Source organism: Lampetra planeri, chromosome 33 (genome assembly GCF_965212315.1).
Source record: "Lampetra planeri chromosome 33, kcLamPlan1.2.h2, whole genome shotgun sequence".
Classification (NCBI taxonomy): domain Eukaryota; kingdom Metazoa; phylum Chordata; class Hyperoartia; order Petromyzontiformes; family Petromyzontidae; genus Lampetra; species Lampetra planeri.
Genome location: NC_136139.1, coordinates 12000156 through 12012457, shown reverse-complemented (window position 1 = coordinate 12012457; position 12302 = coordinate 12000156). Strand labels below are relative to the sequence as shown.

General features: G+C 54.1%; 1 protein-coding gene across 1 annotated transcript in view; it reads right to left on the bottom strand.

Moving 5' to 3' along the window:
* The window catches only part of LOC144729816 (uncharacterized), a 38903-nt gene extending 28177 nt beyond the window's left edge, over positions 1-10726 (bottom strand). Inside the window, exons 1-3 of the mRNA XM_078610328.1 lie at positions 10544-10726; positions 8633-8796; positions 959-1960 (exon numbers count right to left, since the gene is read on the bottom strand). Coding sequence (XP_078466454.1) covers positions 959-1564 — 606 coding nt within the window. The 5' untranslated portion in view covers positions 1565-1960; positions 8633-8796; positions 10544-10726. The remainder of the gene's footprint in view (positions 1-958; positions 1961-8632; positions 8797-10543) is intronic.
* Positions 10727-12302: the final 1576 nt, after the last annotated feature.

The window sequence follows — 12302 nt, the reverse complement described above, 5'->3', positions numbered from 1 at the left end:
GTGTGAAGGAGGCGGATTGTCTGCTCAGTTACATCGCCTCTCGGCATTGTTATTCAACCACGAATTGGACAGAAGCTATGGGACCTTTTTGCAAGTATCCCTTTCTGGCAATGACACCGGTGTTAAGATGTTCTAACGCCAAATAGACACCCAAAGTTGTGTCTGCTTTGCTAGGTAAGGCTGCGTGGTGGGAGCAGGCTGAGCAGGATTCCTCCTCACATGAGAAGCCTCATGGCTCCCAAAAATGACAATGTGACCACTATTATTGAGCCTTCTCCTGCCCGGTCCAGTTATTTTTGCTCAAGTAGTTGCAACGTAGCATGGTGTTACCCACTCCAGGTCAAAGATCAAGATGTCATCATGGCCAAAGTCGTTGAGGCCACCACCACCACTCCTCCAATACTTTTTATCACATCCCACAGCTGCTGCACAGTAGGCACGCAACATGCACGATCTGCCCGAACACTCTCCCACCGACTGCTCTTAGGTCGTCGCTTGGTCGCCGGGGCCCGTGGAGACCACGCTGATGCCGGTGTTGACGATTGGCCCTCCTCCACCATCCTGCAAGACGTGTCCTACCCAGTGCAGCCATTTTTTGCTGAATCATGCCAACCCCTACATGCGACCAGCCCACATGAGCCAGATGACGTATTGCTGGAAATCTTGGCCCTGACCCAAGTGAGGCCCGTATGGTGAAGTAACGTTTGATTTTTTTTTGCAGTCATTAGACTGCACTGATTTTGTTTAACACAGTTGCTGAGAAACGGTCTTAAAGTCCCAAAATGCCAAGCGGCCAGCAACAAACAGCACCATTAAAGTTGTAAGAGTTAACACTTTTCTTGAATTGAGAAAGGTTATGAAGGCTTAGGCTAAGAGACGATGGGGGGGGGGGGAGGGGATTGTGCAGCCATCTTGAGTCTCTCTCCGCCAGCATGTGCCGGTGGCGACCGCTGCTCACCTGCACGATGCTGCTCAGGTCTCTCACGTAGGCCCGCTCAGTCTGCAGCATCTCGAGCAGGACGCGCTCCAGCGAGGACAAGGAGCAGCCATCGGCAGCCAGTGTCATCCTCACGCGTGTGCCCTCCTTCCCCAGACGCCCCATCTCCTGGCTGCCGCTGCTGCCACTGCTGCCACTGCTGCTTCGGCGCGTGTCCTCCTCCTCCAGCTCCAAGATGTTGCTCTCCCTCACCTGGAGCACAGCCTCCTGCAGCTGCCCATTTCGGCCGGCGCGCTGCCCCGCCGGTGCCGTGACCCCGTCCTCTTGCGGTTCCGGCGGGCAGCGTCCCCCCGCCGCGGTTGTGGTCAGCGCCTCCATCTTTCCCAGCTCCGGCTCCCGATCGCTGAAGGCATCGCGCTCACTGCAGGAGCACCCCGAGTCTCCCGGCGCCAGCGAGGAGGACGGGGAGGATGCCAGCACGAGGCTGCTCCCGAACGAGAGGTGGCTGTCTCTGGATGACGACGAGGAGCCAGTAGAGCCGAGGCTGACAGGACGCTTAGGTCCCAGGCCCCCGTCTGCCTGAGACCCCCCTACCGCTTCTGCTGCAATTTGCGCTTTGGTGAGCATTCCTGGCCACGTTGGCTTTACAGGAGAAGCTTCTGTCCCACGGTGCCCAGGAGGTGGCACGTGGACAAAAAGGTGAGAGCAACTGTTAATCCGCAGATCTCAAAGTGACAACATTGCTTCGTGAGGCTGTGGGAGACCGGAGTCGGATTATTTATCACCAAGCTCCTCTGGGGCCAGAACATGGGGATCTTGAGGCCCTAGTGATATTAGCCACATATTTGTACTGGCCGACTTAAAAAAATACAACAAGAGTTTTAAGTGTGGTGTGTAATACACATTAACAAACTGTGTGAATTAAACCTTCTCCTTTACCATAGTTCTTTGGAAATATTGAACTCGAGTTCCCCAAACCTCTTCATCATAGAAATGTCAATCTTCACCAATTGAGAACTTGTCCTGAGAAGAGGTGAAAAGAAAACAATGATCAATAATCGCCAGATCCACATCCTCACAACCCAAGGCATTGCCGACCCTCTCACCACATCGCGCCCTGTGCGAATAATTGGCTTGATTTGGCATCTCTCTCACTAGACACGGTCATTTCTGGAATCACTTGGTATCTCAACTTCATCTAAAGTCAATGCCGAGAGCAGCAGAGTTGCAGTGGAAAATGGTTGAACTGACTTTGATGTAAACCCTTTTAGAATCACATTTAAGCAATTTATCTTCATAGCCTCTACTTGCCTATAATTAGTTAATTTACCTCCCAACAGATGAGCACGGTTGGCAATGTACAGCGCAAAATAAGTTCAACGTGCGCCAACACTCTGTGGGGTTCAGGGCGCAGCGGACGGTCAGCCTCGAGTAACGACTGGCGGCAATCGCGTCGTGCGAAGCAAAGCGTCGTGAGCGCGCTCCAGCGAGCCCCCTCTTCACTGCCCTCGCTGCTATCTGGACGTGCATCAGGGCAACAGGAATCGGCTATAAATAGCCACGTGGCTATCGGATGCCATTTACGTTCCGCCGTGCTCGCAACACGCCTGGCCGTGTGCCGTGGCCAGGCCCTGCCCACGGTGGCAGAGAATGTTGATTGAATTTAAATATTTCCACCTGAAAAGATGCACAGGGATGGAACATCTTGACTGCAAGCGTGTGCAGGGTGTCTTATACACACACACGTAAGAGCCACATCTTATTTGCTCCAGTGTGAGGTGCATGTGTGCGTGTATAAAACCACTGTGCTATAAATCTGGTCACCCCGGTTCGATTCCCATTCATGGTCAAAATCAGTAACAAATATCTGAAGCCCTCCTGCGCCTCCCCTAAATGAGTACCTGGTGCAGTGTGAAAACATCACCACTGGGGAGACAAAGGCGGCCGGATATGGCGTATATGTATGTATGATGAACTTCTTTCGCACCATACGTAGCTAACTATGCTAATGGGAGGTGCTGGCCACACCACCCCTCTACGTATACCGTGCTGGCCTTAATAGGTGCTCACGAAAAGCATCTGCCCCAAGGGTCTGGTAGAGGCTAAACACCACACACGCGAGCATTGTCTTTGTATAAAAAGAAAGAGTGCACAGTTATTTGCTTCTGACGAATGGATTTCATCATTTAACTGTACATTTGTGTTTGTGATAAAATTATCAAAGGGACACGATCACCCACCAGAGGAATGTGGAATTTCCTTCCACTGGCTCAGGGCTCTAAACAGAAGAACATCGCCTCTTCGTTAATTTGAGAAGAAACTCGCGTTGGCTTCATTTAATGGAAAATGAGCAAAATGTCCCAAACATTGAGATTTCGTTCCATCTCAAAACCATCCTCTGTGCCTTAAACCAGAGCCAAAGCAAACTTTCCCCGTTATCTGATGGAAGGGTTCAACAAGTGACACACGGTAAAGGACAACTCATGAATATGCATTGCTCAAGAAGCATCCGCTGAACAAAATGTCAAAGGCATCGTTTCGTGCTATCGTAGGAAATATTTATTTAAAGCTGCTAAGCACAGGTCCAAAAGCCCAAATCATCAAGAAGCCAGCAACAAACTGCACTACAAAAGTTTGATTCAAAACGAGTTAACAAAGCTTCTTGAATTGGGCTTCCAAAAATGGGTGATGGGAGGGAATTCTAAAGTGGAGCAGCGCAAGGGAAAGAGCAGAAAGAGAAATGAAGGGGGTAGTGTGGCGAGTGGGTGGGTGAGTATGAGTGAGTGTGGGGAGCGGTAGAGTTGCAGTTGGTGCGCTGCGCTACGAACCCGGCGACCAGAGTTCGATTCCCGCTCACGGCCAACGCCAGTGACGATTCTCTGAACCAGTACTGGGCCTCCCCTAGGTCGACTCAGCCTCAATTGATTACCAAGTGTGTGTGTAAAAAAGCTGTCTTTAAGGAGACAAAGGCAGCCGGACGCTGGTGCTGGCCACCCACCCCCTCGTGTGCTGTTCCGGCCTTCATGAGTACCCTGCTAACAGCACTTACCTCAACAGTCTGGTAAGGCTGTACTGGGGGATCTTTGTCTTTGTGGGCGAGTGAGTGGGTGGATGTGTGTGTTGTTGTGACCAGCGGTGTGGCGGTTGAGCAGTGTGAATGGGATGAAACTAGGAAACCGAGGCCTCAACATGGGTGGAGAAATAAATGAGTGAAATTCACTCACAAACTGACAACACTTTTTCATAAGCCACTTTGGTTGACAGAATTCCGGAACAACAAGCCCTTAATGCCTGTGGTCTTGTGATACAGCAATTAAAGCAGCGTTGTTTACAGAACGCCTCTGTAAACAGCGCTGCTCCCCAGGGCTCGCATCAACACGGGAAGGGATATCGCAGCGGCGGGCTGCACGCTCAACTCGAGCACGGCATCGCATTAGACTCACGCACGCCTAATGGGCTCCCCCCAGACAGCAGTGCTTAGCCCAGGATTGGCCGATTTCACTGCGGTTCAATTGAGATAAGCCTTAATTATGACAATGGAAAAAATGCCGTTTCCCAAACCGCATGCAACCGGCCCATGTGACTTTCTGGAAACGATGTGTACGCTTCCTGGGGGCAACTCGCATCATCCCACTCATAGCCGCCGGGCACTGCACACTCTGTGAGTCAGCACCACAGGGTTTTACGATGGACTCGCACTGGGTCACCGAGCCACTGCAGGGCTTCGTTCCAAGTGCGCAAAGGTGCCACCCGCATCATTCAGTTTTCCTGAGCAAGACGATGACACCACCGCCACCCCCCCCCCCCTCATCATGTAGATGATGCTCATGAAACCAACCGGCCGGCATTGTTTGCGTCAACAACGCCTCTACTACGGTTAAAAAAAACAAGTTTTTTTTCCGAGCCGACTTTCGTTCCAGGAAATCATTTTGCTATTTATTTACGTTTGTGCACCGTTATCGACGTCTTCTGGAGCGCGAGGTGTTTTTGCTCCAACTTCGATTTGGATCATTGCTTTCACAATTTTCATGAGATGGGTCACTCTTGCAAAGGGAACTAATCCGGAATCTTAATAATTTTGGTGGGGGGGGTCAGATTGCACAAGTGCGCACCTCCAATACGCATGGTTGGCTACGTACAGTGCGAAAGAAGTTCAACATACATACACAAGTAAAATGTGTGACGTACAGCCTCCACCCGACGAAGCCAAATCTGGCTGTCGCCTGATGATGCTGGTTGTAATTACTGGCGAAACGTCGTACTCAGATTGTAAACGTTGTGGCTTGGCTCTCCAACACACCGATGTGCTGTACTAGTGACCAATTGGCATGTTCTGTTTACGTGACAACCCTGACTAGATTCGAAGCTTTCGTGACCGCAGGAATTACTCTTTGGTTCTTTCGGTAAAGTCACGTAGAAATAAATTAAATTAAATAATAGAACACGACGTTTCGATTGCAACACAAGCAACCATCAGCAGGTACAAATGAATGAGAAAACAAACATAGTAAACTTGGAAATATAATGCAATACAACACAGAGAGTCGGCCAACAAAACAGTCAACACCCCACCTGGTTGATTACGTTCTTCCAAAGATTGATACATTTGAGAGACAAAACATAGACACGGAGACACACATGGTTGGAGAGACACACACACACATAGGTGCCTATGTGTGTGTGTGTCTCTCTCTCTGTTTGTCTCTGTGTGAGTCTCTCTCTGCTTGTGTGTCTGTCTTGTGCGATGCTACGCCGAGGCAGCCGCACAACCGCTTATTCCTACTTGCGCGACGCAGTTTTGTTCACTCAGTCGCGTTCTATCCAATTCCAATCCGCGTTATGAAAAAAATTGTGTTCCCTAATACATTTATCGCGTTATATCCAATTCGCATTATAAAGACATGCGTGGCAGCTGAGCAGACTGTACTCATCTGGCTAAAGAAAAGAAACTGAACTAGTAGAACACGCAATCCAATTGACACGTACGTCAACTTGCGACGAACCTATCAGTTGTTCATGTTTTTGTTTTCTGTTTGTTGCGGTTGCACCCGATTCAAGAGCCGAATGGCTCACAGGGCTATACCTAATAAATGAACTTGAACTTGAGTTCATCTCATCTCCCAAGAACTGTCCGAGTAGGGCAGAGGGGATGTCTTCCGCGCTGGATGCCTGATAGAGGCACCGGGTGCTGTGTGCTCACATCCCCAGCGAGGGCTTGTACATGCGACAAGAAGCAGTTCCCAAAACAAGCTATTCTTACCCCGAGTGCTCGTGGCACTGGCAGGAAGCCCAAATCGTGGGCTGGGACCACGGTCAAGGGACCGGATGGCACGGGCCTCCTCAACCCTCTTTTCTCTTTAAAACACAACTTGAAAGTAAACAACAAAACGTGCACTGCTGCGGCGAGCAGCGGGGATAGATATGTGGTCATTATCTGCACCGCCTGTGCCGTGACGGTAACGCAAATAGGGCAGATCGTATCTGACATCACATCAAGACGCCCAAGAAAGCCCATGCCAGTGAGCTGTGCTGCAGGTACCCCCTCCTGTGCTGTAAGGCAGTGCCCACTACAGATGCCACTCTCACGAAACCACCCTGCCGAGTAGTGGCAGCAGTCATGCCGCTCACCTGCAAGTCACCCGGTCACGGTGCAGCGGTGACGAGTACTCACCCTCAACTGCGCCGATCGGTATTATGCCTCAATTTGGACTGACAAGTACTGTTGCTGAGCTGCGATGAAGAGGACCACGGAATGCACTGTACTGTCAATCTGAGATGCACCAACACTGAGCATCACAAACAACAGTCAACTTCGCACAGCACTGGCATGGTTTGTCACCCTGAGCTGTACTGATTTTATTTTATACCTACGTGACTTTACCGAAAGAACCAAGGAGTCTGAAATGATACTTAGCACTGAGCACCGTCACCCCTGAGCTGTACTGACACCAGCACTATCACCCTGAGCTGTACTGACCTCACCAGCACCGTCACCCTGAGCTGTACTGACCTCACCAGCACCGTCACCCTGAGCTGACACCAGCACCGTCACCCTGAGCTGAGCTGACACCAGCACCGTCACCCTGTACTGACACCAGCACCGTCACCCTGAGCTGACACCAGCACCGTCACCCTGAGCTGAGCTGACACCAGCACCGTCACTGTACTGACACCAGCACCGTCACCCTGAGCTGACACCAGCACCGTCACCCTGAGCTGAGCTGACACCAGCACCGTCACTGTACTGACACCAGCACCGTCACCCTGAGCTGACACCAGCACCGTCACCCTGAGCTGAGCTGACACCAGCACCGTCACTGTACTGACACCAGCACCGTCACTGTACTGACACCAGCACCGTCACCCTGCACTGACACCAGCACCGTCACCCTGCACTGACACCAGCACCGTCACCCTGCACTGACACCAGCACCGTCACTCTGTACTGACACCAGCACCGTCACCCTGTACTGACACCAGCACCGTCACTGTACTGACACCAGCACCGTCACTGTACTGACACCAGCACCGTCACCCTGCACTGACACCAGCACCGTCACCCTGCACTGACACCAGCACCGTCACTCTGTACTGACACCAGCACCGTCACCCTGTACTGACACCAGCACCGTCACCCTGCACTGACACCAGCACCGTCACCCTGCACTGACACCAGCACCGTCACTGTACTGACACCAGCACCGTCACTGTACTGACACCAGCACCGTCACTGTACTGACACCAGCACCGTCACCCTGCACTGACACCAGCACCGTCACCCTGCACTGACACCAGCACCGTCACCCTGTACTGACACCAGCACCGTCACCCTGCACTGACACCAGCACCGTCACCCTGCACTGACACCAGCACCGTCACCCTGCACTGACACCAGCACCGTCACTCTGCACTGACACCAGCACCGTCACTCTGTACTGACACCAGCACCGTCACCCTGCACTGACACCAGCACCGTCACCCTGCACTGACACCAGCACCGTCACCCTGCGCTGACACCAGCACCGTCACCCTGCGCTGACACCAGCACCGTCACCCTGCGCTGACACCAGCACCGTCACCCTGCACTGACACCAGCACCGTCACCCTGCACTGACACCAGCACCGTCACCCTGCACTGACACCAGCACCGTCACCCTGCACTGACACCAGCACCGTCACCCTGAGCTGACACCAGCACCGTCACCCTGCACTGACACCAGCACCGTCACCCTGCACTGACACCAGCACCGTCACCCTGAGCTGACACCAGCACCGTCACCCTGCACTGACACCAGCACCGTCACCCTGCACTGACACCAGCACCGTCACCCTGTACTGACACCAGCACCGTCACCCTGCACTGACACCAGCACCGTCACCCTGAGCTGACACCAGCACCATCACCCTGCACTGACACCAGCACCGTCACCCTGCACTGACACCAGCACCGTCACCCTGTACTGACACCAGCACCGTCACCCTGAGCTGACACCAGCACCGTCACCCTGCACTGACACCAGCACCGTCACCCTGCACTGACACCAGCACCGTCACCCTGTACTGACACCAGCACCGTCACCCTGCACTGACACCAGCACCGTCACCCTGTACTGACACCAGCACCGTCACCCTGAGCTGACACCAGCACCGTCACCCTGAGCTGACACCAGCACCGTCACCCTGAGCTGTACTGACCTCACGAGGTGTGGCCGCCGTGCCGCTCTCTGTGCGCTCTCAAGGACCGCTCCGGCACGCCGCTGCGCGCCACTGCCGCCGCTGCTGGCAGCTCGCCGTCGTCTCCACCGTCTTGTCAACTCCCGCGAGAGCCAATAAGTCGCTGCTGCTCCCGTGACTCAACACTGCTCACCACCAAAAAAAAACGCGAAACCCATAAATACTCCCAAACGGAAGCCACCTTTGTCGCCAAGTCGTCGCTCCCCCCCCCCCCCCCGGGTGCCCTCTTGTTGTTTTCTGAGATCAATTGGAAGGGAACTTTGGGGCAAAACAAATATACATTGGCAGCGATCCTCAAGAGCTGATTGTGGAGATATCCAACGTTCCCCTTTTATCCAAACCCCAGAGTGCAACTCCACTAATTCTGTCAAAAACAATAACTAGCATTCGTTTATGAAGGGATATAAACAAAATACAACCACGCCGCGTGATATGGCTTGTCCGTGGCGAGCCCTGTGAGGTGGCGATGCTCGTGTTCACCTGCGTGAAGTGAGCGTGGGGAGCGGTGGCACAACGGTTAGCGGGAAGCGGTGGCGCAATGGTTAGCGGCGTTGCGCTACGAACCCGTCGGTCCGAGTTCCATTCCCGCTCGCGGTCACCAACACCAGTGGCGATTATCTGAGCCGGTCATGGGCCCTCCCCCAAGGTCGACTCCGCCTCAACTGAGTACCTGGTGCGGTGTGTAAACATCGCCACTGAGGAGACAAAGGCGGTCGGGAATGGTGCTGGCCACGCACGACCTCGTGTACCGTGCCGGCCTTCATAGGTGCTCGCTAACAGCACTTGCCCCACCAGTCTGTTAAGGCTACGGGGGGGGCGGGTATCATTGTCCTTGAGGTGACTGCACACACACCACACACACGCACTACCACGTGCATGGTGGGCCCGGTCTCACGCGCGCACGAGAAGTCGAGAAACCCAGGAAAAGATTTACAACCAATTAGGAACTTGTCAAAAATGTTTCCTCGTGTCGATGGGGATTATTTGTTATTGTGAGTGCAATGGCGTGTGTGCAGAATTTAGTTGTTAATTTCTTTTAAATTACATTTTCTATTTGTATTCCAACTGTACACGAATAAAGAGAGATATTCTCATTTGTAACACAGTTACCTCCTTTCCTTCAAGTGCCCAGGGTGTCGACACTGCTGTGGATGAAGTACTGAACGAACCTTCAACGAGTCTCTATTATCCACGTTGTGTACGCACTGTACCGTATGTTGAACTTCTTTCGCACCGTACGGAGCCAGTGCCGGATTCTCCTAGTAGCACAAGTACCTACATATGTAGTAGCTACGGGCCCCGCACTTTTAAGGTCCCTGCGCTAAATGCTTTCAAGCTATCAATTCCGGTTCAATGGTTTTGCACTTGCTCTATTACTACAGTACTATACTGCCTTTAACTTTTATCAACGACTGGGTGTTTAAAGTTAGCGATTTGTCGTATTGTACGCTGTATAGCAAATTAAAAAATACAATTACTTAACTTTGCATTTTTTTTTGTGTCTTAATGTGTTTTTCTTATCTAGGGCCCCTTTATAGCAACATATGCTACAGGCCCCGCACCAGCTTCATCCGGCACTGACAACACGTGGAGCGGATTTGTCCCGACTGCAACAAGTGAACAAGTGGGGTCCGCATGCCATTCGCCTTCTCGACCTTCTCCACCCTGCCCTTCCATCACATCGACCGCAACATCATCCACCCCCCCCCCACGTCCGCCCCGCTAGGGAGGCCAGCTCAGGCCCCCTGCCCACGGTTGGTGGGGGGGGGGAGGCCTCGTCCGCTGGGTGAGGGGCGCCTCGGGGTCGTCTCCGCAATGGGCGAGACGGAGCGACTCCGTGGGTGGTTTCCTGTCGCCTCAGCGGGGCCTCACCTCATTTGAAGGCCCTCGACCCGAACCAAAAGCTCCATGCGGACAGAGTCGGCCACTTCTTCCTCCTCCTCCTCACCATGGGGGACCTCGTCCTCAGTCCCGCCGCCTTCTCCGCGTACCCGGGGCCCCGGCTCCAGCCTCCTCCAGGCGATGCCCGTGGCTACGGTGACCCCAAGTCGCGACCCCGGCGGCGGGACTCGGAGCTCGGGGCCTTCGGTACTCGGGGGGGGGGGGGGGGGCCCAGGGACTCGCAGCTGCGTGGAGCCTCAGCCCCTCCCAGCCCCGGGGGGTGGTGGTGGGGTGGCACGGGGCCACGCGGGTGGCGGCGAGGGATTGAATTTCACAGCGACGGCGAAACCCAGAGGGAGACATGTGCGGCGAGCCCCGTGGAGGAGGGCGCGCAAGGCCCCGGAGACGCGGAGCCCCGGGAGAATGCAGGGCCCCGCCTGAAGATCGACCTTCAAACTCGACTCGAGCCCCGAAGCCGATCATAAACAAGGGACGAACCCCCACCACCACCCCCTGTAGACGCGGTCTTCCAATGCGGTGCGAGAATATGAAATCGTAACGACTGGGGTCAGCTCCACTCTCACTGCTGTGCTTGACAAGTCTGTGGGGGCTGCGGTTGTGAATGTCAAATGGATGTGAGGAGAGGACCTTCGACGGAGTGTAGATATCTCTGTGCTTGTGTGCGTGTGGCACACTGTGGGTTGTGGGGAGCGGTGGTGGTGCGGTTAGCGCGCTGCGCTACGAACCCGGTGACCTGGGTTCGATTCCCACTCACGGCCAACACCAGCGACGATTATCTAAACCGGTCCTGGGCCTCCCCTAGGTCGACTCAGCCTCAAATGCGTACCTGGTGCGGTGTGTAAAACACCATGCACTGGGGAGACAAAGGCGGCCGGGCGTGGTGCTGCATGGCCACCCACCGTCGTGTTCCGTGCCAAACTTTGTTTTCTTTGTTGTGTCAGTTTCTGGATGTGGGTGAAGTTGTTAGGGTGTGTCGGGTGAGGGGGTCTGGATATGAACAAGAGTATGAGGAACAGGGTGTCAATGGTGTGGGCGAGGGTGAGGGTGTTGTGAGGGTTTCAGGGTGTGGGTGTTGTGAGGGTGTCAGGGTGTGGGTGTCAGGGTGAGAGTGTTGTGAGGGTGTCAGGGTGAGGGTGTTGTGTGGGTGTCAGAGTGTGAGTGTTGTGAGGCTGTCAGGGTGTGGGTGTCAGGGTGAGGGTGTTGTGTGGGTGTCAGGGTGTGGGTGTTGTGAGGGTGTCAGGGTGTGGGTGTCAGGGTGAGAGTGTTGTGAGGGTGTCAGGGTGAGGGTGTTGTGTGGGTGTCAGGGTGTGGGTGTTGTGAGGGTGTCAGGGTAAGGGTGTTGTGTGGGTGTCAGGGTGTGGGTGTTGTGAGGGTGTCAGGGTGTTGAGGGTGTCAGGGTGAGAGTGTTGTGAGGGTGTCAGGGGGAGGGTGTTGTGTGGGTGTCAGGGTGTGGGTGTTGTCAGGGTGAGGGTGTTGTGAGGGTGTCAGGGTGAGAGTGTTGTGAGGGTGTCAGGGGGAGGGTGTTGTGTGGGTGTCAGGGTGTGGGTGTTGTGAGGGTGTCAGGGTGTTGAGGGTGTCAGGGTGAGAGTGTTGTGAGGGTGTCAGGGGGAGGGTGTTGTGTGGGTGTCAGGGGGAGGGTGTTGTGTGGGTGTCAGGGTGTGGGTGTTGTGAGGGTGTCAGGGGGAGGGTGTTGTGTGGGTGTCATGGTGTGGGTGTTGTGAGGGTGTCA